The sequence below is a fragment of the Heloderma suspectum genome, chromosome 4 (genome assembly GCF_057233095.1).
Source record: "Heloderma suspectum isolate Gila_16-S chromosome 4, 16-S_ref, whole genome shotgun sequence".
Taxonomy (NCBI): domain Eukaryota; kingdom Metazoa; phylum Chordata; class Lepidosauria; order Squamata; family Helodermatidae; genus Heloderma; species Heloderma suspectum.
Genome location: NC_139461.1, coordinates 256,887,242 through 256,909,220, shown reverse-complemented (window position 1 = coordinate 256,909,220; position 21,979 = coordinate 256,887,242). Strand labels below are relative to the sequence as shown.

Here is a 21,979-nt window from a genome sequence, read left to right as displayed (position 1 = left end):
GATGTAGCTTTGCAGGGAATGTGAGTTGAGACACCCAAACTTTTTTTACCTCCTTGACTCCAGGAACAGCTCAGCAGATCCCTCCTTAGTTCTGCCTCCTATAGGTAGCTTCACGCCAGGCGTGCAGAACCCTATCTGGTTGGGGTCAAATTGGCCCCCACTGGCTGAATGACATCAGTTCATGTGATCAGATCCACTGATGTCATCAGCCCACCCATTTTGTCTTTCTCTGTGCTGAGAGTGGCACAGAGTGCCTCTCTCGGCACCAGGAAAGAGACTTGGCTGGCACTAGGAGGAGCAGCCCCTTGGGAGTGGCACACTGTGTGAAAGGACTCAACCGGCACTGGGAAGCGTCTAAGCCAAGGGTGGGCAAAAGGTGGATCTACTGGTAGGTTTGAGTGACATGAAGTAGCTCAGCAAGGATTTCTCACTCTTAGTTGTTTACCTATCGCAGCAGCAAAGTGACTCCCTTCCTGCCTTAAATTATACTGCTGCTGAAATGAAGAAACCTTGGGGTAATCAGGAGTGGGGAGAGACTATGAGCTCCATTCCGTTCTGGTACTCAAAACAAATTCCTGGGCTCAGAATTCTAATTCTAGCAGACGGTGGGTCACAGGTTCCAGTAAAGAGCAAAGTAGATCCTGCAAGCCTGAGGTCTGCCTGCCCCTGTTCTAAGCTGTGCCCATTTCTCATTCCAGTCCCAAGTAGGACCTCATTAATGAGTCGGCCATTGTTCCCAAGCAGGCTATAGTTCTTGCTCCTGGCTGGGAGAGTGTTCAGGACCCCAGTCCTCCTCCTGGGTCAGCTAACAGAAAGACAGTCTGCAGCTCATCCCTTGAATTGCACCTTTGCCCTCTTCCCTTAAGATGGATCCCAATTTTGTGTACTGTGGGCTCGGTGCAGAGGAGTCTATGCATATTTGGGTGTTCATGCATGGGTTCCTATGCAAGTGGAACCTTGAAGGCATGAAGATCAGAGGCGAGACAGGTGGGCATGATTCCTGATTACCCACTTCAGGGGTAGAAGTGGCACTTTTATTTTCTATAAAGTGGCCGATAAAATAGTAAAAACCAGTCTTAATTGGAGGTAGGCAAGGAGCACGATTTAAGCCCCATGTGGAGAAGCCCTGGAACTAAAACCTGGTGGGTTCTACTTGTTTTCCTTCTTCTAGCCTGGATATGAACTTTCTCTTTAAGCTGCTTCCACACTAGCCATGCTGTGCCTCACCCACAGCAGCTATGTCACACTCACTGGTCTGGGTGGAACGTAGTGAGATGTACTCATAGAAAAAGCACCGTACTCCTAATAATTTGGAAAGTCAATTAGAATTCCACTTCTGGCTTACAGTGGAAGAGCAATGATTGGGTAGCACTAGAAGCTACCCGTCTTGAATCTTTTCATAGTGTTCTCCTTGACATGCATTGCTCACAACCCGGTGACTTACTCATGAGTGTCTTTGCCAGGCACTGTTTGTTAATCAGTGGTACATCTATCCATGTTTTTGCAGGAAGTGTTCCCTTTGCGATGCATTCAGTGGCAAGCTGTCACATGGACAGCATGGAGAATGTTTTCCCCTCTGTCAGAAAGGGTTACTCTATGGACAGTATGTTCTGGAAATAGTGCATAGATAGAACACACCATCACAAGATATTGTGATGGCCGCTAACTTAAGCTGCCTTTATGTTAAAGAAAAAACCCACAGTCATCCCATTGTGGAGCCTTTCCACATTTACAGTGGGCTCCCAGACGGCGACCACGTGATTGCTGAGAGGGGAAGTTTTTAAATTCCAAGGATCCATAGAGATCAATGAAACGTCACATAGCATAACAATCGGGCTTGGAGAGATAGTTCATTTTTTCTGGATCTTTCTAAGATGGAATAACCAGGAAATACCTCTGGATGTGCCCTGAAGGTTGACGATTTCATGAAAAGGACCCGCAAACTTCCCTGACTGAGGAATCTCAATAGCAGAATAAAAGCTCTGTGTGAAGAAGCCCTTAGACAGCTTTAAGAAAGGACTGGACAATTTCATGGAGGATAGCTATATCAAGGGCTATTAGCCATTCTAGCAAATGGATCCTCCATTTTCAGAGGCAGTATGTTGAACTACAACAGAGCGATTCAGTCTGGACATACCTGAACCATCATCTACGTAGCTTTTTGGTATGTGAAGCATTTCATGGGCAGTGGGCTTGCTCACCCAAGATCTTTTTCTGCAGTCTATTTTCTTGTCATTCTTGGTTAATATATTCTTGGAAATGGTTGTGATGCAATCCTTGGTGTTCCCCATTGTTAGATAGGAATTATTATTATTGTTATTATTTCTAGGAATTAGTTCATAGTAGAACATATGAAGGAAGGGCAGGGATCTCTATGGGTACAATATGTCTCTTCATCCTTTAGAGGCACAATATGTCTGTTCACACATGGCATGACCCTGCCAGAACCTCTCAGTGGAGTCCAGGACATTGAATCTTACGGGTGGAAGGAAGATTTTACCTTCATTGCAACAATTTCCCCAAGCATAGCACACTTCACTGTTCCCCATAATGGTAAATGGCAGCCAGTTCTCATCTGTGGGAAAAAGTAAAGGGATGCACAAAGGGATATCTTTGGATAAGAGCCGAACCTGCACAATGGTAAACCCTGTGTCTGAGGCAAGTTTAGCCTCCCCTGCTGTGCTCTCACGTGTTTGCTTTCTCTCATTAAATTAAATGGGAGTCACTAATCAAGTATGCCCCTATCCGCATAGCTCTGCCTCTTCATCTAGTCCCATCCCAATTTCTGTTTCGTGATCATTTTACAGTCCACCAGAATCTTGGGATCAGGAATGACTCCAAGAAGTGGCAAATGGTAGTGGGAGCTGCCTCAAAATATTTACCATTAACTCTTTTGCTCCCCCAGATTTCAGTTGCATGATATTGAAGTTCTTTAGTGTGTATTAACGCTGTAGAAAACCTACAGGTCTTAGAAACCTTATCTTGGTGCAGATGGAACTTGGAACTGATTCCAGTACTATAAGGTTCCTCCACAGTAGAGGTATATGCCATCATACATTTATGCCACAATAAATCTGTCAATCTTTAAGGTGTCAGAGGACTCTTTGTCGTTTTTGCTGCAGAAATTCCTGTGGAATTCCTATGCAGTAGGGAAGATGTTGTCATGGACTGTAAACTCTACAGGGGCTTTGCGAGAAAAATCTCCAAGTAGGAGTAGATCAGAAAATTCCTTTGGTTTTTTTGTGATCAGAAAATTCCTTTGGTTTTTTGTTCGTTCTTCACATGTATTGCCCTGTGGGCACTCACCGGTACATAATGGTCTTTAGAGTCAGCCCTCGAACACAATGCTGAAGTGTTTTTTTTATTGCCCCCTTTTTATTGCCCTTGCAGTTAGGTCTCTAACAGCACTTGACTCCCTAGCTCCATGGTGGAGCTCATGTTTTGCATGCAAAAGGTCTCTAGTTCAAACCCTGGCATCTCCAAGTAGGGCTGGGAAAACATTCTGCCTGAAACCCTGGAGAGCTGCTACCAGTCAGTGTACACAGTACTCAGCTAGATGGACCAATGGTCTGACTCCATATAAGGCAGCTTCCTGTGTTCCTAAATTTAAACTTAAAATAACCTGTCTCCATGCCAGGAAGAAGCTTCCTCTGTTAAATGTATGTGTGTCAGAAAGCACAGGAGCAGGCCAGTAAAAGAAAAGGGAAAGAAAATGAAAAGGTGGTAACCCTAATTATATTAATTGTATGGGTTGTTTCTTAGTTCCCATGACTTCATCCCCAAGGTGTTTGTGTGTGTATTTCTGGGAGGTTTGTTGTGCATGTCATTTCTTATGAGCACTTTACTAGTTGCCGCAGGCTTTGAACGGGGTGAACAGAAAGCTTGCTACTTAATCCAGGAAATACGTTGTGTTAGGAAACACCCGATATTTTGCAGCTCTGTTGGTTGCTCTAATGAATATGGGAATACTGAGAACTATTTGTCTTGCAATTTGGTCCTATGGAGTGCTTTGAAAAGATTATATATGTATATATGTATTTCACCAAGTGAATCTTAATATATTTGGATTCTATTTTTGAGATTTTTTTTATATCTCCTTTCTTAGCTGACGGTATGGCAGTGCTTCTTATAAGACAGTGTGTTTTGTCAGGGTTGTCTTCGGTATTTAAACATGTTTCCAGCTGAGTGCATGTGAGGGAGGCATATTACATACCTCTCAACTTGTGGACTTTGAAATAATACCAGACACCTGCAGAACACGGAAAACAATGGAATGCTAATCTGCTGGAATTGACATTTTCTATTAGGGAATCTAAAAGATTCAAGGAAATGGAAAGCGGATTTTTCTGATATGAATTTGGTTATTTCTACTCTGGCTATTTATTCTGGAATGTACATCCTTTGTTCACTCAGTTTTCATGGAAAATCCAAATGATGGGTGCTTCAGATGAGGTTTTTTATCATGCCATTGCTCTGCCTTTCAAGGAATTGTATGGGTGTTTTAGAAGTTGTTGTCTTCCATTTGTAATCCTCCTGTATTTTTCCATGGCTTCATTTGACTTTTCTTTTTCCACAGAAAACCTGCTAAGGAGAAAAAGACAAAATAGCTACACAATGCCTTCTAATTAATAGCGCTATGACCCCTTTGTCTGGAAGCACTTGGTAGCATTGCCAAATCCTTGTATTCCATGTTTTCCATGCTCTGATATTTCAGACTTGATTTGTGAATAAAGCAGTTGTTCTTATTGCAAAGAAGAAACCAATAATTAAAGCCTCCTCCAAGGAACATCTCAAGGAGAACCAGTGTAGTGTAGTGGTGAGAGTGACGGACTGGGAGCCGGGAGAGCCAGGTTCTAGTCCCCACTTGGCCACGGAAGCTCACTGGGTGACTTTGGGCCAGTCACAGACTCTCAGCCCAACCCACCTCACAGGGTTGTTGTTGTGAGGATAAAACAGAGAGGAGGAGGATAATGTAAGCCACCTTGGGTTCCTTGCAAGAGGAAAAAAGGCGGGATATAAATGCAATCAATCAATCAATCAATCAAACATAACGTGATTAATTAAGTGACCATTCAGGAACACCACAGCCATGGTGAGTGAATGGGATGAAACTAATTAGTCCCTTTAAAACAAAAGGAGAAGGGAGGAAACAACTACTACTTAAGGGGCAATGGCAGGGAAAGGTGAGACTTTTGCTGAATGGAAGCTGCCTTTACATAACTTAAATATATAGTAGGACCTTGTCCACTGCGATGAACATGGACAGGTTTTTGTGGGGAAAATGGTGCTTTTTGAAATGCCATATGGAACCACCATTTTAATTCCACTTTCTGCTGATTACAGAAAAACAATGGCAGGGCAGTGCTAAAGGGCCACTCAAGTGTGGAACCAATCTATATGACCAGGTAGGGCCAAGCTACATGTGATGTTAATCATGTGGTGTGCCTTTGAGTGCAGGATTTTTCTTTCAGAAACAAGTGGGGGTGGGGGGTGGGGTCAAGATTGGGATCCTGTGTTTCTGTTGCTTGAAAGAACAGGTCTAAGGTTCTGCCCCTCATTTTCAAGAAAAGGCAGGTAATTCCACTGCGCTGACTCCCACGCTTCATGGACATTCATTGCATTACACAAACACTCCCTGATTTCCCTTGTTACAGGATTAATAGCTTTACAAGGCAGCAGGCAGAGCCAGATCTGGAGGCCTAAAATAATTCTGCCTAATAAGCTCAGCGCGTCATGGAAAGTAGAAAACACATTACCAAGGTTTTAAAATAAACACAGGAGCTGTCAGAGTTTAAGATGCACAAGTAAATAGGATAATCAACACAAGGTGGAAACTGTTTTCCATTTTACAGTCACCCTGAGCACAAGCATCAATTTAGGGGTGGGGATCTTATTTAATATTAGTCAGTTAAGTAACAATGAAAAAATAGTTCTCACACAAAGATTTCAAATCATTGGCATTAACAAATGCAAAACTAACAGAACTGGGCACCGGATTGAAGAAAGAGAATACTGGATCATAGAATCTCTGGGTATTTTTGTTGGTTTTAATACAATAGATGCTTGTAGATTCTTCCCATTACATCCAGTCTTTTAAAAATGTTCAAAATGCTTTATAATTTTTATTTCATCTAATTACGAATCCTTTTAAATTTAGGATTTTAGAAAAAAGCCCACCAGGATATAAACCTGTATTAGAAAGTTAATACTTGGCATTAGTGCCCTAAAATGTAAACACTTATTACTTAGGGTTTTAGTTTAGTTTTTTTTAAAAAAAATATCCTTCAAAAATCAAATTTGAAATCTGAAATTCTGATTTTCGAACCCCACCCCACCCACCCACCATCCCACATCAGTGGCTGTCAGTATAAATTCTCTTCTTCCAGTCTGAGGCAGACTCAAGTGTTTGAATGGAGAACTCCTACACCGCTTCATTTTTTGCCTGACGGGCTTGACTTGCTCTTCCTAAGATTTTTATTGGTTTTAATAAAATGTAAGCAATCAAATAATAGAGATAGCTCAATAACTTACCATTCTTCCCTACTCTAGCCCACCCAACACAGGGGGAAAGGGTTTTTCATTTGAAGGCTACTGGAACAAACAGATACAGTAAGAGACAAGAAAGACAAATGGTTGAGTGTAGAAGAAATAGAAGAAAAAGGGAAATTGGGTACCAGAGAGAGGTAAAGGCAAAGTGTAGTAGCAAAGTGTAGTAGGTTAACTCATACGGCCAGTTCGCATGAATTAACCTAGGTTAACTCATAGGGCTGGTTTGCATGATCAAACAGCCCACCATGGCTTATTTAATGAAAATTATAAATTTACCAAATTTACTTTTAAATATTTTTAATTTTAATAATTTTATGGGCAAATCTATACATAATACATTTTAAGTTCCCAAAGTCACAAAGTGACTTTGGATTTGTAAAGAGCACTAAAAAAAGTGTTACATATTTTTCAATTTCTCCCAAATTTCCATTCCTCCCCCTCCCCCCATGGCTTCAGTTGTACATCTCTAGATGCAACTAGACATAATGGCCCATTAGAGTCCTACGTATTCCCTGTACAGTACAGGTGGGTGATTTAAAGTGCACCATAGGTGGGTAGGAAGGGGAAAGGGAAATCTCTCCCACTCCAATTTTTTAAAGCTGAAACTGCTTATATTCTACCATTTTTCTCCTAGCAGGAATTTGTTTTTGTTATAGAGCTCCAGTGGGAGAGAAATGGCTTTTAAAGCATCAGAAGGAGGGCAATTAGGTGTGAGCTCAGCATCCTCTCCCCTTCACCAATGATGCGCCTGAAATTCCCCCCACTTGCTGTTTTTTAGGAATTCAGCAGGAGACACTGTTCTACAGACTGGTCCTCTGCCGTCATATTTTAGTTTGGCCTGGGGTTCAAGATGCCCCTCGTGCAGCTCACTATAGAAAATAAAGACTCAGTCTGCCTCTCCATTTGGCTTTTCTCTTTGCAGACGAAAACATCTATGAAACCCAAATAGCGCGTCAATGCCTGCAAGATGTCACAGGAGGAGAAAGCGGCCAAAGCATTGCCGCAGTCATCAGCTGCTGCACACAAGCCTAAGAAGCAGTTCCCAGTAGCCCTGGGCTACAAGATGGAGCAGGCTTTAGTTTCTGAATATGTCCCTGTGGTCATACATCCTGGAGGACACAAGTCTGAGTCTCTTAGCTTTGCTTTCTACAACCCTAACTACTCCAATTCGTACACTCCATTTTACACTTTACAAAAACCAACCTGTGGCTATCTGTATTGCCGAGACACAGATCACACAAGGAAGGTGTTGGATGTTGAGAGAGTGAATATCCCGAAATGGAGAAGCATTGTGGGGAAAAAGCCAGGTGTGTCTACAGTAAGCACAAAACATTGACATTGCCATGCAATTAGCCTGACACTCTCATGTGTAAGGGCATTCTAATGTGTACTCTGTGCTCAATCATTCTCCAAGACCATCTAGAAGGAGGTGTTGTAGGAGCTTCAGAACAGATGTGCCTTTCAACCAGAACTTCTGGAATGAATTGCAACAGAACAGTCCAAGTTCTACAGTAAAGGGCACTTAGCGAACCTTTGGTTGGCACCGAAACCAAGGCCCGTGCTGAAGAGAAAGCCATTAAAGGGGCTGGCTGCCTTTTCATCTTTTTACTTGAGTCAGCAGAATGCAATAACAAAGAAGGTGGGGCGGGTGGGGAAAAGATGTACATGTTCAAAACAGAGGTGAAAGCATCAGAACACAAAGCAAGTGAGGTGATACTTTTTCTCTGTATTGCCTCATTTAAGTGTTTTTTGTTCCCCAGAGAAATGGAGAAAGTAAAAGCAGAAGCCATATATACTTTGCTTTCCCTAGTTTTTGAAGTCAAGTGGGGACTTGTGGATCTCATCTCATGTCTATAAGCCTCAGATGACTTGCACAAAGATGTAGTGATGGCCACCAATTTGGATGGCTTTAAAAATGGGTTAGACAAATTTATGGAGAAGAAGGCTATCAAGGGCTACTAGTCCTGATGACTATGTGCTACCTCCAGTATCAGAACCAGTACACCTGTGTATACCAGTTGCTGGGGAACATGGCTGAGAGGGTGCTATTGCACTCATGTCCTGCTTGTGGGTTTCCCACAGGCAACCGGTTGGCCACTGTGTGAACAGGATGCTGGACAAGATGGACCCTTCATCTGATCCAGCATGGCTCTTCTTATGTTCTTGTGGCACCTGGAATTCGACATGTTGCAACTAGAGCAGGAAAGTGCAGCTGAAATAAACTATGTGTCAGGCCACAATCCTATGGCTGGCTGGGGCATGCTGGGAGTTGTAGAACTTTTTTTCTGTCTAAACATGCATAGGATTGAGCTGTTAAGTACTCTAGTGACATATTCATAGAATCATAGAATAGTAGGGTTGGAAGGGTCCTACAAGGCCATCAAGTCCAACCCCCTGTTCAATGCAGGAATCCAAGTCAGAGCATCCCTGACAAATGGCTGTCCAGCCTCGTCTTGAAGGCCTCCAGTGTGGGAGAGCCCACCACCTCCCCAGGTAATTGGTTCCATTGTCGTATTGCTCTGACACTCAGGAAGTTTTTCCTGATGTTCAGCCAGAATCTGGCTTCCTGTAACTTGAGCCCATTATTCCGTGTCCTGCACTCTGGGATGATCAAGAAGAGATCCTGGCCTTCTTCTCTGTGACAACCTTTCAAGTACTTGAAGAGTGCTATCATATCTCCCCTCAGTCTTCTCTTCTCAAGGCTAAACATCCCCAGTTCTTTCAGTCTCTCTTCATAGGGCTTTGTTTCCAGTCCCCTGATTATCTTTGTTGCCCTCCTCTGAACCCTCTCCAGTTTGTCTGCATCCTTCTTAAAGTGTGGTGCCCAGAACTGGACACAGTACTCCAGATGAGGCCTCACCAGTGCTGAGTGGAGGGGAACTAGTACTTCCCGGGATTTGGAAGCGATGCTTCTATGAATGCAGCCCAAAATAGCATTTGCCTTTTTTACAGCCACATCACATTGTTGGCTCATATTCAGCTTGTGATCGACAACAATTCCAAGATCCTTCTCGCTCGTAGTGTGGTTGAGCCACGTATCCCCCATCTTGTAACTGTGCATTTGGTTTCTTTTTCCTAGGTGCAGAACTTGGCATTTGTCCCTATTAAATGCCATTCTGTTGTTTTCTGCCCAGCGCTCCAGTCTATCCAGATCACTTTGAATTTTGTTTCTGTCTTCCAAAGTATTAGCTATCCCTCCCAATTTTGTGTCATCTGCAAATTTGATCAGCATTCCCTGCACCTCCTCCTCCAAGTCATTAATAAAAATGTTGAAGAGCACTGGGCCCAGGACTGAGCCCTGCGGTACCCCACTCGTTACCTCTCCCCAGCTTGAGAAGGTCCCATTGATAAGCACTCTTTGAGTCCGATTCTGTAGCCAACTATGGATCCACCGGATCGTTGTTTCATCTAGCCCACTTCGAGCTAGTTTGCTCATCAGGATATCATGGGGCACTTTGTCGAAAGCTTTGCTGAAGTCAAGGTATATGATGTCTACAGCATTCCCACGGTCTACAAGGGAGGTTACTTGATCAAAAAATGAGATCAGATTTGTCTGGCAGGACTTGTTTTTGACAAATCCATGTTGGCTTTGAGTAATCACGGCATTGTTGTCAAGGTGCTTCCAGATGGATTGCTTTATGATCTGCTCCAGAATTTTCCCAGGGATTGATGTCAGACTGACTGGTAGTTCCCAGGTTCCTCCTTTTTACCCTTTTTGAAGATAGGGACAACGTTAGCCCTCCTCCAGTCATCTGGCACTTCCCCCGTCCTCCATGATTTCTCAAAGAGAATAGACAGCGGTTCTGAGAGTTCTTCTGCCAGTTCCTTTATGACTCTAGGATGCAGTTCATCTGGCCCTGGAGATTTGAACTCATTCAAAGTAATGAGGTGTTCCTTGACCATATGCCTGTCAATCTCAAGCTGCAATCCTGCCCCTTCAGCCTGTACTTCTCCTTTGCCAAGGGGGTCATAGACCCTCTTTGGGGAGAAGACTGAGCCAAAGTAGGAATTGAGCACCTCTGCCTTTTCTTTGTCATCTGTTATCATTTTGCCATCCTTATTTAATAGCTGAACCACCATTTCTTTCCTCTGCCTTTTACTATGCACGTAGCTGAAGAAAGCCTTTTTGTTGTTTTTAACATCCCTTGCTAACCTCAGCTCATTCTCAGCTTTAGCCTTCCTGACGCCATCCCTGCAATTCTGTGCTATCTGCCTGTACTCTTCCTTTGTTACTTGGCCTTCTTTCTACTTCCTATATGTGTCCTTTTTTGTTTTCAGGTCATCCCTAAGCTTTTTGTGAAGCCACATTGGCTTTTTCTGTTGTCTTCCACCTTTTCTTCTTGTTGGAATTGTTTGTGATTGTGCCTTGAGAATTTCCTTTTTTAAAAGCTCCCACCCATCTTGGACTCCTTTTCTCGCTAGCATCGCTTGCCATGGGACCTTACTGATCATTGTTCTGAGTTTATGAAAATCAGCTTTCCTAAAATCCTGGGTACGCGTTTGACTACACTCGGCTTTTGCTTCCCTTAGAACCAAGAACTCAAGTACAACATGGTCGCTTTCCCCCAGAGTTCCTGTAACTGCTACTTGATCCACTAAGTCATCTCTGTTGGTTAGGATCAAGTCAAGGATAGCCGATCCTCTAGTTCCTTCCTCTACTTTCTGTAGGAGGAAGTTATCCGCCACACAAGTCAGGAATGTCCTGGAGGGGCCATGTTTTGCAGAATTTGTCTCCCAACAAATATCGGGGAAATTGAAGTCCCCCATTACTACTACCTCATGCTTCCTTAAAACATTGGCTATTTGCTTTTCAAAAGTTTCATCCTTGTCTTCTCCTTGATTGGGTGGCTGGTAGTAGACTCCGACCACCAGGTTCCTTTTATTCTTTGCTCCATTTATTCCAACCCAGATGTTCTCGATGGGGCTACCAAGCTCCTCCTCCTGTATTTCTGTGCAGAGATATGTATTTTTCACATACAGTGCAACCCCACCTCCCTTTCTGTTCCTCCTGTTCTTTTTGAACAAGTTATATCCTTCAATTGCTGTATTCCAGTCATGAGAGTCATCCCACCAAGTCTCAGTTATACCTATCAGGTCATAATTTCCCTCTTGTATTAAGAGTTCAAGTTCGTTCTGTTTGTTTCCCATACTCTGGGCATTAGTATATAGACATCGAAGACCATGTGCTTCATAGTCTGGCTTTCTTCCTACATGTGTCTGAAGACTATTATTGGGCACTATCAGAGCTGTTCTCTCCATTGCAGTGCATGCGCCTAAGTCCATTGTTACCCCCAACATTACATCTCCCTTCCCCGTGGGATTCAGTTTAAAGCCCTCCTGATGAAGTTCTTCATGCTGTGGCCAAACACATTCTTCCCATCCTTTGTGAGGTGCCACCCGTTCCTTGCCAACAGCCCATCTTCCAGGAAGTATAGCCCGTGGTCCCAGAATCCAAATCTCTCTCGTCGGCACCGCCTTCGTAGCCAGTCATTCACCCGGAGTATTTTTCATTCCCTTTCTATCCCTCTTCTAACTAATGGAAGGATGGATGAGAAAACTATCTGGGCCCCAAAGTTCTTGAGTTTCCTTCCCAAAGCTTCAAAGTCTGACGTGATCTCTTCGTAGCTCCGCTTGGCGGTATCATTTGTTCCCACATGGATGAGAAGAAAGGGATACCTGTCAGTGGGCTTTATGAGTGCAGGCAACCTTTCAGTCACGTCTCTAATCTGTCCTCCCGGGAGACAACATACCTGGCGAGTCCATGGGTCTTCGCGACATACTTGGGTCTCGATCCCACGCAGCAAGGAGTCTCCCACTACTACCACTCTTCTCTTCTTCTTCTTGTAGGCCTGGGTTTCATCGCCTCTGTTTGACTGACCTTTAGCCTCTTGCTCACTCTCATGCAGGTTCCCCTGTGATTCTTCCTCTGCAGGCTGTCCTCCAGTCTCATCTGCAAGTACCTGGAATCGGTTCCACAGCTCCACTGCTTCCACTGGTGCAGAGTGGTATCTAGTTCTTCTTCACCTAACTGTCACCGTTTTCCAAGGAGTATCCTCTATTCCATTTTTCTTCACCTCAGCATTTCCCACTGCCTCATCTTGCTGTTGCTCTTCAAGCTTCTGGTCTGCCCTTTGCTGCTGTAGTTCCCCCATTCTGTCCAAGAACTCTTCGTGTTCTCTTATTCCCCGGAGGGTCAACAGTCGCCGCTCCAGTCCACTTACTTTTTCCTCCAGCAGCGTGATCAACTTGCACTTGTTGCAGGTGTAGGCCATGTTGTTCTCAGGCAAGAAAACAAACATTGCACACACCTTGCAGGTCACCACCACTGGAGAGTCTTGTCCTTCCATAGCCTCTTTTCCCTTTTTGTGTCTAGCTTTGTGATTGTTCTAGACTAGCCTGTGCCTGCTCCTCTACTCAGTAGAGGTTAAAAGCAGAGTCCCACTGGTGTGGAAGTGTGTGTTACAAGACAAATAAATGAAAAAAAGTTAGTAAAAAAATAAAAAAAAATGTTAGGGGCCTCCCCCCTGACCTCCCCTGCCGAACTCCCCTGGCCAACTCCTGTTTGCTCCCCCTGTCCACTCGCTCTGGTCGCTGGCTCTCTGGGAGCTTGCCTGCTTCTGTAGTCCCTGGACCAGCTGGAGCAGCTTGCTCTGCTCAGCTGGGAGGCGGGAAACAGACTGAAGCTTCCCGCCCAGTCAGCTGCTGGGAGTACTCAGGCCACACCCCTCCAATTCAGTTGGAGCTCTCAGAAGCACCTGGTGAGCTCACAGCCAATCAGAAGGATAAAGGGCAGCGCCCTGGGCTTCCTGCAACCCACTTACCTCTTAGCCTCTGTCTCCTTTGTCTCCTTTGTCTCTTCAACCACTGCAACTCCCCTGGCCAACTCCTGTTTGCTCCCCCTGTTCGCTCGCTCTGTTCGCTCGCTCTCTGGGAGCTTGCCTGCTTCTGTAGTCCCTGGACCAGCTGGAGCAGCTTGCTCTGCTCTGCTCAGCTGGGAGGCGGGAAACAGCCTAACCATTGATAACACTGGATTTCACATCAGCTATTTCTGCATCAGAAACATCTTTATTATAGGGACCATTAAAATAGATACTTGTAGCAGGATTGGCTCCGGGACTTTTGAAGGCCCACAAACAAGAGATCAGCAGTAGGCTGCCTTAACTATTGAGGGATGGAGGAAGACAGAGCAACCTGATTGCCTGAGACCTCTTGGGTGTGTTCTCACTTTGTAAGGATGGAACTGGAGTGGGGTAGAGGCATATCTAAGGTTCTGCTCTGCTACTGAAGTGACAGGATGAGGTGTTGCTTCCTCTAGTTTCTAACATCTTATTATCAGGAGGGTTCTGAGTTGATTGGATGTCAGTTTGCTCCAGAATTTCTTTTTGTATCTACTTTAACACACTGTTTAAGGGTGGATCATAGGTATAGTGGTGCCGAATTTCCTCATGCAAATATCCTTTGAGTTCGCAGTTGCCCAACAAGCTGAAACTTAATCCAGACAAAATGGAGGTACTGTGGGTTGAGAATTATTATTATTATTAATAATAATAATAATAATAATAATAATAATAATAATGTGCTTTGTTACAAACTGCAGTACAAAGCAGAAATAACTTAACAATTTAAAACACATAATTACAATAATTCTAATACAACTTAGCTCAAAATACAATATTATAACACTAGTCTTAATAACTCAAATAAACATAAAGCCATCAATTTACTTTACCTCAGAAACAACCAACCACTGCCCTCCTACTCAAAAAGATGAGTTTCCAAACCTTTCTTAAACACCAGAAACCAACTTAGAAACCAACTATTCAGGACGGGGGCTTACAACTGGTCTTAGATGGGTTGCACTCCCCTAAAAGACCAACTGCATAGTCTGGAAGCCCTCCTGGACTCTGCGCTAACTGGGGAAGCCCAGGTGGCTGCAGTGTTGAGGAGTGTGCTTTACTAGTTTAGGCTGGTATGCCAACTGCGGTCCTGCCAGGAGAGGATGGACCTTGCCTCATTTATGCACTAGTGACATTCAGGCTGGACTATTGTGATGTGCTGTACGTGGGGTTGCCTTTGAAGACAGTTCAGAATAGGGATGTACGAAAGTCACTTAACTTTTACGAAATTTGATTCGCGGTGGGGGGGAGGCGCTCTGTCCCTCCCCCCAAAATTCTGGCCGGGGGGAGGCGCCCCGTCCCTCCCCCCCGGAATTCTAGCCGGGGTGGAGGCGCCCCATCCCTCCCCCAAAAAATCCTGGCTGTGGGGGAGGCGCCCCGTCCCTCCCCCCCGGAATTCTGGCCTTATAGCGTTGCCCTTATTTTCGCCGTAGTCTACGTAATCTTTACGTAGACTACAGCGACCAAATAAGGAACGTGAATGGCGGCTCCCTATGGGGGCCGCCATTAGCCGTACGCGCTTTTTTTTTTTTTTTTTTTTTAAGTCACCCGTGATAGGCTATGTGACGATTAACGTACCCTATCACGGCTGACTTTGCAAATCTAGCCATGATAGGCTACGTTAATCGTCACGTAGCCTATCACGGGGGCGTGGGGTTTTTTTTAACTTTTATTGGAATGGCGGTGGCGGCAGCCGGTCGAAAGACCGGCTGCCGCCTCTGCCCCTGTCGACCTGATGAACCGCCGCCGGGACCCGCCGCCAGGAGGGACTTTCGGGAAAGGTAAGAACCGTCCCGGGGGGGGTGCGGGGGGCAGGGGGGGTGCGGAGAATTTCTCCCCGAAACTACTTCGGGGGACCAAACACGTTGGCACTCGGCCCCCCGAAGTTTCGGGGAGAAATTCTCCCCCATCCCTAGTAGGCTACGTAAACATTTACATAGCCTATCACAGTATTTTTTAAAAAAATCTAGCCGTGATAGGCTACGTAAATCTTTACACAGCCTATCACGTTTTTTGTTTTTTTTTTAAACTTGGAAATGGCGGCAGCCGGTCAGAAGACTGGCCGCCGCTGCCACCGCCGAACCGCCACCGCCAGGGAGATCCGCCCAAGGTAAGTCCCGTCCTGGGGGGGAGGCAGACCGTTTCGCCACCAATTTTGGGGGGCCGAATGCGCTGGCATTCAGCCTCCCCGAGATTCGTGGTGAAATTCTCTGACATCCCTAGTTCACAAACTCCAGCTGGTGCAGAAAGTGGCAACCCAAGTGTTGGCAGGGGCAAGGCAATTTGATCATGTAATGCCTATATTGTCTGTGCCAGCTGCACTGGTTACTGGTGTGTTTCGGAGCCCAGTTTAAAGTGCTGGTTTTGACCTTTCATGCCTTAAACAATTTGGGATCAAATTACTCGAAGGACCACCTTCACCCATATCAGCCTGTCTGGATCAGCAAGAGAGTTCCTCTCATTTGCCTACCTGTGAGAGCATTAGTTGTACATAGGGATGGCGGAGAATTTCTCCACAAATCTCCAGGAGGCCGAATGCCAACGCATTCGGCCCCCCGAAATTGGTGGTGAAATTCTCCGCCGGCCCCCCGCCCCCCCCCCCCCGGATGGGGCTTACCTCATGTGAATGTCCCTCTCGGTGGTGGGTCCCAGCGGCGTTTCGGCGGCGTTTCGGCGGGGGCGGTGGCGGCGGCCGGTCTTCTGACCGGCTGCCGGCACCACCATTGCAAAATAAAAAAGGAAAGTAAAAACAAAACAAAACACACACCCGTGATAGGCTACGTAACGATTTACATAGCCTATCACGGCTGACTTTGGAAATCTAGCCGTGATAGGCTACGTAAATCGTTACGTAGCCTATCACGGGTGTGTGTGTGTGTGTTTTTACTTTACTTTTTTTTTTCGCGGCCGGGTAGACGGGGCGCTCCTCCCCGGCCTGAATTTCGGCGGCGAGGGATGGGGCGCCTCCCCCCCAGCCTGAATTTCATCTGGGCGAGGCGGGGCACCTCCCCCCCTCGCCTGAACTTCGGGGGGAGAACCGAAGCGCCTCCCCCCCACAGCGAAGCAAGCTGCGGGACAAGGTAAGTCCCTTTCGTCCATCCCTAGTTGTACAGGACAACTACACGAGAGAGGGTCTTTTCTTCTGTGGCCCCACACCTCTAGAATAAGTTGCCATCGGGGGTCTGCCAGGCCCCATCCTTGTAGGCTTTTAAGAAAGCCCTGAAAATGTACCACTTTACTCTGGCCTTCTTGTTTATGTTTTATTGGACTAGGTTGTGGATGCAGTTGCCTGTTTTAAGTTTTATTTTATGCTGGTGTTTGCTGTTTTTTAGACTGTTGCTGATGCAGTTTTTATTGTGTTTTTACCATTTTTAATACTGCACTAGTTTTTATTCTGTGTTTTATTGTCTCATGCCACCTTGGGACAGAGCCTGCCCTGAAAGGTGGCCAATATTTTAAATAAATAAATAAATCTTCACAAGGAGGAAGTGGCATGTGGATCAGAAAGGCAACCAGATTTGGTTACGTGTGATTGCTGCAATGCCAGGCAGGTGTTTAAGCAGCTCCAGGAAGGGCTGCTATAACTGCAGCACTACCTGTAAAGTGTGCATTTCAGTTCACTTGATACTTCACCCACATGAACGTAGGCAAGTTCATCTCATGAGGACTTTCGTGCATTGCAAAGCATCCCACAGTAGCTTAGAAATTTTATCAAGCAACATTTGCTATGCTTGCCCTTTTATGCTAATATAAAATTGGGCTATCCGTGCAAAATAACCATCCAAGCTAAGATACTGTGCTTAGGTGATCTGAAATCATTACAGAAAGACAAAAAACATTACCTGACTCTCATTAGATTGGGCAACATTTAAATTATCCCCATCTATAAGGTACAGATTAACTGCCAAGGGATTTCCAAGAGATGAAGGCCGCCCTGGGGGAATAGCCAGAAGGTAAGAGGGAAATTATTGGATGGAGAGTAACTTCTAGCCTAAACCAAGTTCAGTTTAGGATAACCAAGGGCTGAATTTTGATATTCAGCAGGTCCTTGGCAAATAGGAGGGAATCTCCTGAAGTCCCCTAAAAGGCTACCAGGAAGAGGGCCTTTTCTGCTGTGCCACCCCAGCTGTGAAATGAGCTCCCTAGAGAGGTTTGCCTGGTACCTTCGTTGTACTCCTTCCGCTGCCAGGTGAAGACCTTTTTATTCTCTAAGTATTTTAGCATTTTAGCATCCTAGTCTTTTAGCTTTGGGGTTTTCAATCTGTATTTTAAATCTCTGCATTGCTGCTAGGTTTTATTCTGGTTGTACTGTTATATTGTGGTTTTAAGCTTTCATATTTTATATTGTTTTATGTTACAATTTGTGGTTTTAATTTTTGTGAACCACCCAGAAAGCTTTGGCTATTGGGTGGCATTGAAATAAATAAATAAATAAAATAATTGCGTAAGGGCTATCCCTAGTTCTTAGCGGACATGGTAATTCCTCTGCTATAAACAGGTATTTCCTCTTGGCCTTAATCTACTTATAACACAACCGACAGAAATGTGTCATGAACTGTCCTGCACTCTGCTGTACCTGACTCCTTGATGTGACTTGCTCCTTCCAAAGATACTGCATGCACAGCAAACTTGAAAAGCAAACCTGAGATCCAAGTTGGAGCGGGGGGAGCGCGGGGACAACTTAGCATCATGTAGTTTTTCTCTGGCCACACAGTGGCTCTCTTCACACCTGGCATTTTATCCCACTACAAACCGGTCCTTTTGATTCCAGATCCTTTCTGGGATTTACGCTGGCCCTGTATACAGGCAACTCTAATAGCGCGTCCCTCTGCATTATATCTTTTCATGGCTGGGCGGAGCTGCATGGAAAAATCAGGACAGAAGGGGGCTGCTCCCCTCCCCTGATCATTGGTTTCATTAACGTGATTGATGGCTCTGCCCCGTCCCTCCACTCCTCCACAGCAGGAGGGAAGTCGAAAGCCCTTCTAGTGATCTGGATAGCAGACTATGGGAGCTGGTCTCCTCCTTCCTCCAAGTGAGAGAGAGTCTTCTCGGTAGCTTACTCCAAGGTTGCTGATGCTGCCAGTCCTTCTCTGCTAAATATGTCAGTATGTGATGGAATTAAGTGCAATATATTGCTTGCACTACTGAGTTTGAAGGGTATACCAATTTCCGGGTTCCCAACTACAGAAGTAAGAAATCCACAAATGGACTTGTATACAGTCAGTGCACCAAGCCACCCCCAGCAGCCCCTCCCCCTGCCCCTGGCGACCACTTCAGGAGGAATACCTTCTTCATTAGACCTGGCTTGCTTCCCCCCCCCCCCGCACTGTTGTTGCTCTTTCCCCTTATTCTGGCTTCCCAGCGACCCTACAAGGTGGGCTAGAAGAGATAGTGGCTGGCTAGGTGGGAGGGAGTACTATGGAAAATCACCTCAGCATTACTTCTTTGCCTAAAACGACTCCATACCCAAAAAGGAAACTATTAAAAATGGCCATTCCAAGCCCTGCATGATTAATTTATTCGGGGGGGGGGGAGAAAAGGCACTTTTAATACCCACTGAAATCCTAACTCTCAAGCCTTTCTCCTGCATGACTGAGAACGGAAACTCCTCCATCCACCCTTGGAAGAAAAAAGCCCATCAATCTGGTGAGCAAAAGGGAGAAGAAGCAGTCAGTGAAGTCAATGGGAAGGGGAGATTCAAAGTAAATGTACTGAAGGGAATGGGAGACCTTAAGACTGCTTCTCTAAGTAGACTTACCGTGCACTCCTATGCATGCCTACTCAGAAGCAAGCCACACAGATTTCAATGCCACTTATTCCCAGGAAAGGAAGGCCTTACAGCCAATGAGTTTACTCAGAAGTAAGCATTGCTGTGTTCAAGGGGATCACGGAGCCCATAGTGGAATGGGAGAGAGGCAGAAATGGTCACCGGAAGTGGTCAGTGATCTGCTCCCCTTTCCCACCAATTTGTTGTCATGATAATGTTATTCAACACTGCCCAGCAACACCCCCTAGCACACAGCCACATAAAGCGGGACAAAGCGCTAAAGGGAAAATACACAGGGGGGAAATGTTGATTTCTATCACAAGCACAGAAAATGCTGGGTTTTCCCCATTCTCAGGTAACATGGGAAGAGGGAAGGAAAGTTGTGAGATAGCAGCAGGAGAGAAGCGGCATCATCTAAAGCTCCCGTGAAAACCAATGATTAAAGAAGAACGATCCTGCTAAAAAACTCAGGTGTGAAGAGAGCCAGTGGTTTCCTGGCAAAAGCAGGATCCAGTTCTCTGTCCATTAGACCGCATGAATTCTTTTCAAGATCTGCTGCAATTTTCTAAAATACTTATTGTTGGGTGAGTGGGGCTAGATGTTTCAAAGGTTTGACTCTTCTCTATAGAATATTGTTAGGAAGGCACCCCACTATGTGAAGATATGAGTGGGCATGTATGATAATAAATGAAATGATGTGATTACTGAAAAATATGAGAGACTACGAGCTTTTCTACATGAGGCTGTTAATTGTTGTATCTACTTTTGGTTTTGTCAGATAACTGAGATCTGGCTCTACACAAAGAGCTTTCCTTTTCTGCTTTCCCCCCACATAACTTCTAGGTGGCGCTGTGCTATAGTGAAGTATTGCAATTACACAAGAAAGAAAATACCTTTTCTTTTGCTTTCAGAAATAATAGCCCATTTTCCCCACTCTAAAAAACACCCAGGAAAGTTCTCTTTAAAAAAAGAGGCAAAAGTGGAGGATCTCAATGTTGTATTAAGAACATGTAAACAACCGTGAGTAAGGAATCATGAGCGCACAATAAATACCCCATGTAGAAAAGCTCTAAAGAACACAAAATACCCTACCCTGTGTCTGGCTTGCCTGGCTGCGGGGGGTGGGGGGGCTGTTGCAGGTGTGTGGGGGAGGAGAGACATGGGCAATCGCCATTGGCAGTCACCTTATGGTGCCACCAGTTTGGGGGAGGGGTCTGAGAAGCATTTTAGCTCTCCGAGCCCCTCCCTCCCTCCCTCCTCTTTGAAGTGGGTCTCCCTTCCTGTGTGCAGCGTTGGTTTTGCTGGTCGCCCTTTTGGGGGCCAAGTAGGAATTTTTGGCTCATAGTCTGATTGGCCGTGAGCTGTGAGTCTTTTGGCATACTTCACACAGTAAGTGGGCGGGGGTGTCCCTTAGGCAGATTTGGATTCATATTGTATGGTTAGGTTAATTTGGTCACATTTTGTTCCAGGTAGGCTGCTAGGGACGGGCACTGCTGTGGAGAACAGGGATGGTGAGCATTCTGAGGCACTGTTTTGGTGACAGGTAATGCCTGAGGCCTCCTGCTCAGGGTTTTGTGGCCCCGGCAGGGGGATAAGGGTTACCTGTGAGGCCAACTCACCTCACCCACCCAGTGTTTTGCTGCCTGGGAGGGGGTGACGGGAAGGCCTCCCTTCCCCAAAAGGGGTAGACCTTGGGGGTGGCAATCTTATTGACTCCACTCATCAGGCAGAGAACGTTATGCCCGTTATATTGCCTACCTAGTTGCTGGCATAGTTTAGTGGCCTGTCCCAGATCTCCCCTTTACAGATTTTAAATAAATGTGGCCCGAATTTGATACCAAATACTTGTGTCTTGTCTCTTTATTCCCCCCCCAAAAAAAATGTGCAAAGGAAGAAAAATATTCCCACAACATTTCATTCTTAATTGTATATCGGCACCATCCCCTGGTGAATGATTTGAGAAAGCTTTTATGGCCAGGTGGTGGAAAGGTACAATTTGTCAAAAATGCAATTTGCTATTCAAATTGATACCTTGATAATATTTTATTCAATCAGGTTCAGGGTAACTACATTTTAGAGAACATGAAGAGAAATTGGAAAGGATGAAAAAAAGCAATAGAGTTCATGAAGAGTTTGGGTAGCAAAACCTATGAGGAAATGGTGAGAAAAGCTGGGCAGGTTTAGTCTGGAACAGATATGTAACAAAAGAGGAGGGCTGGCCCAAGGATACACATCTTCTCACACTGGGTTGCAGAAAACAGAGACCTCCTCCAAAATGGCCCTGTGCTGCTGAGTGTCTATTCCTGTTGGATGTGTGAGGAAGGATCCAAACTGCTGTGAGGACTGAGTGGTGGTTTGAAGTTGTTGATCTGACAGGGGGAGACAAAGGGCAGTATCCAACACTGCCGTTCCACTTAGTGTAAGCAACCCCTACCGCAGTGCCAATAGCAATGGTTGCAATGGGCTTTCTGGAGAAACCCATCGTGCCAGCGTATTATTTGTTTGTTTGTTTATTTAATTGATTTATATACCACATACCATATTTAAAAAATATTTCTAAGCAGTTTTCAGTAGCCTACATTATTGATGTTGCACTAGAGGTTGCTTATGCTAGCCCAGTGACCCTGCCCAAAGCACTGGCTCCTGCCCAATTTTTCTGGATTGCTTCTATTGTTAGAGAATAAAAGCAATCCAAAAGAAACAGCACAGCAAAATTGCAGGGAACAAGAACACTTTAATTTCTATATCTTCCAATAATTGTACA

General features: G+C 45.2%; 1 protein-coding gene across 1 annotated transcript; it reads left to right on the top strand.

Moving 5' to 3' along the window:
- The first annotated feature begins 7,516 nt into the window (after nt 1-7,516).
- CIMIP3 (ciliary microtubule inner protein 3) lies at nt 7,517-7,885 on the top strand. The gene has a single exon (XM_084848351.1). It carries the CDS (start codon nt 7,517-7,519, stop codon nt 7,883-7,885), a length of 369 nt encoding a protein of 122 aa, XP_084704477.1.
- Nucleotides 7,886-21,979: the final 14,094 nt, after the last annotated feature.

Bases quoted from the DNA above. Each gene is read 5' to 3' on its own strand.
- CIMIP3 (XM_084848351.1), top strand. From the start codon at position 7,517: ATGTCACAGGAGGAGAAAGCGGCCAAAGCATTGCCGCAGTCATCAGCT.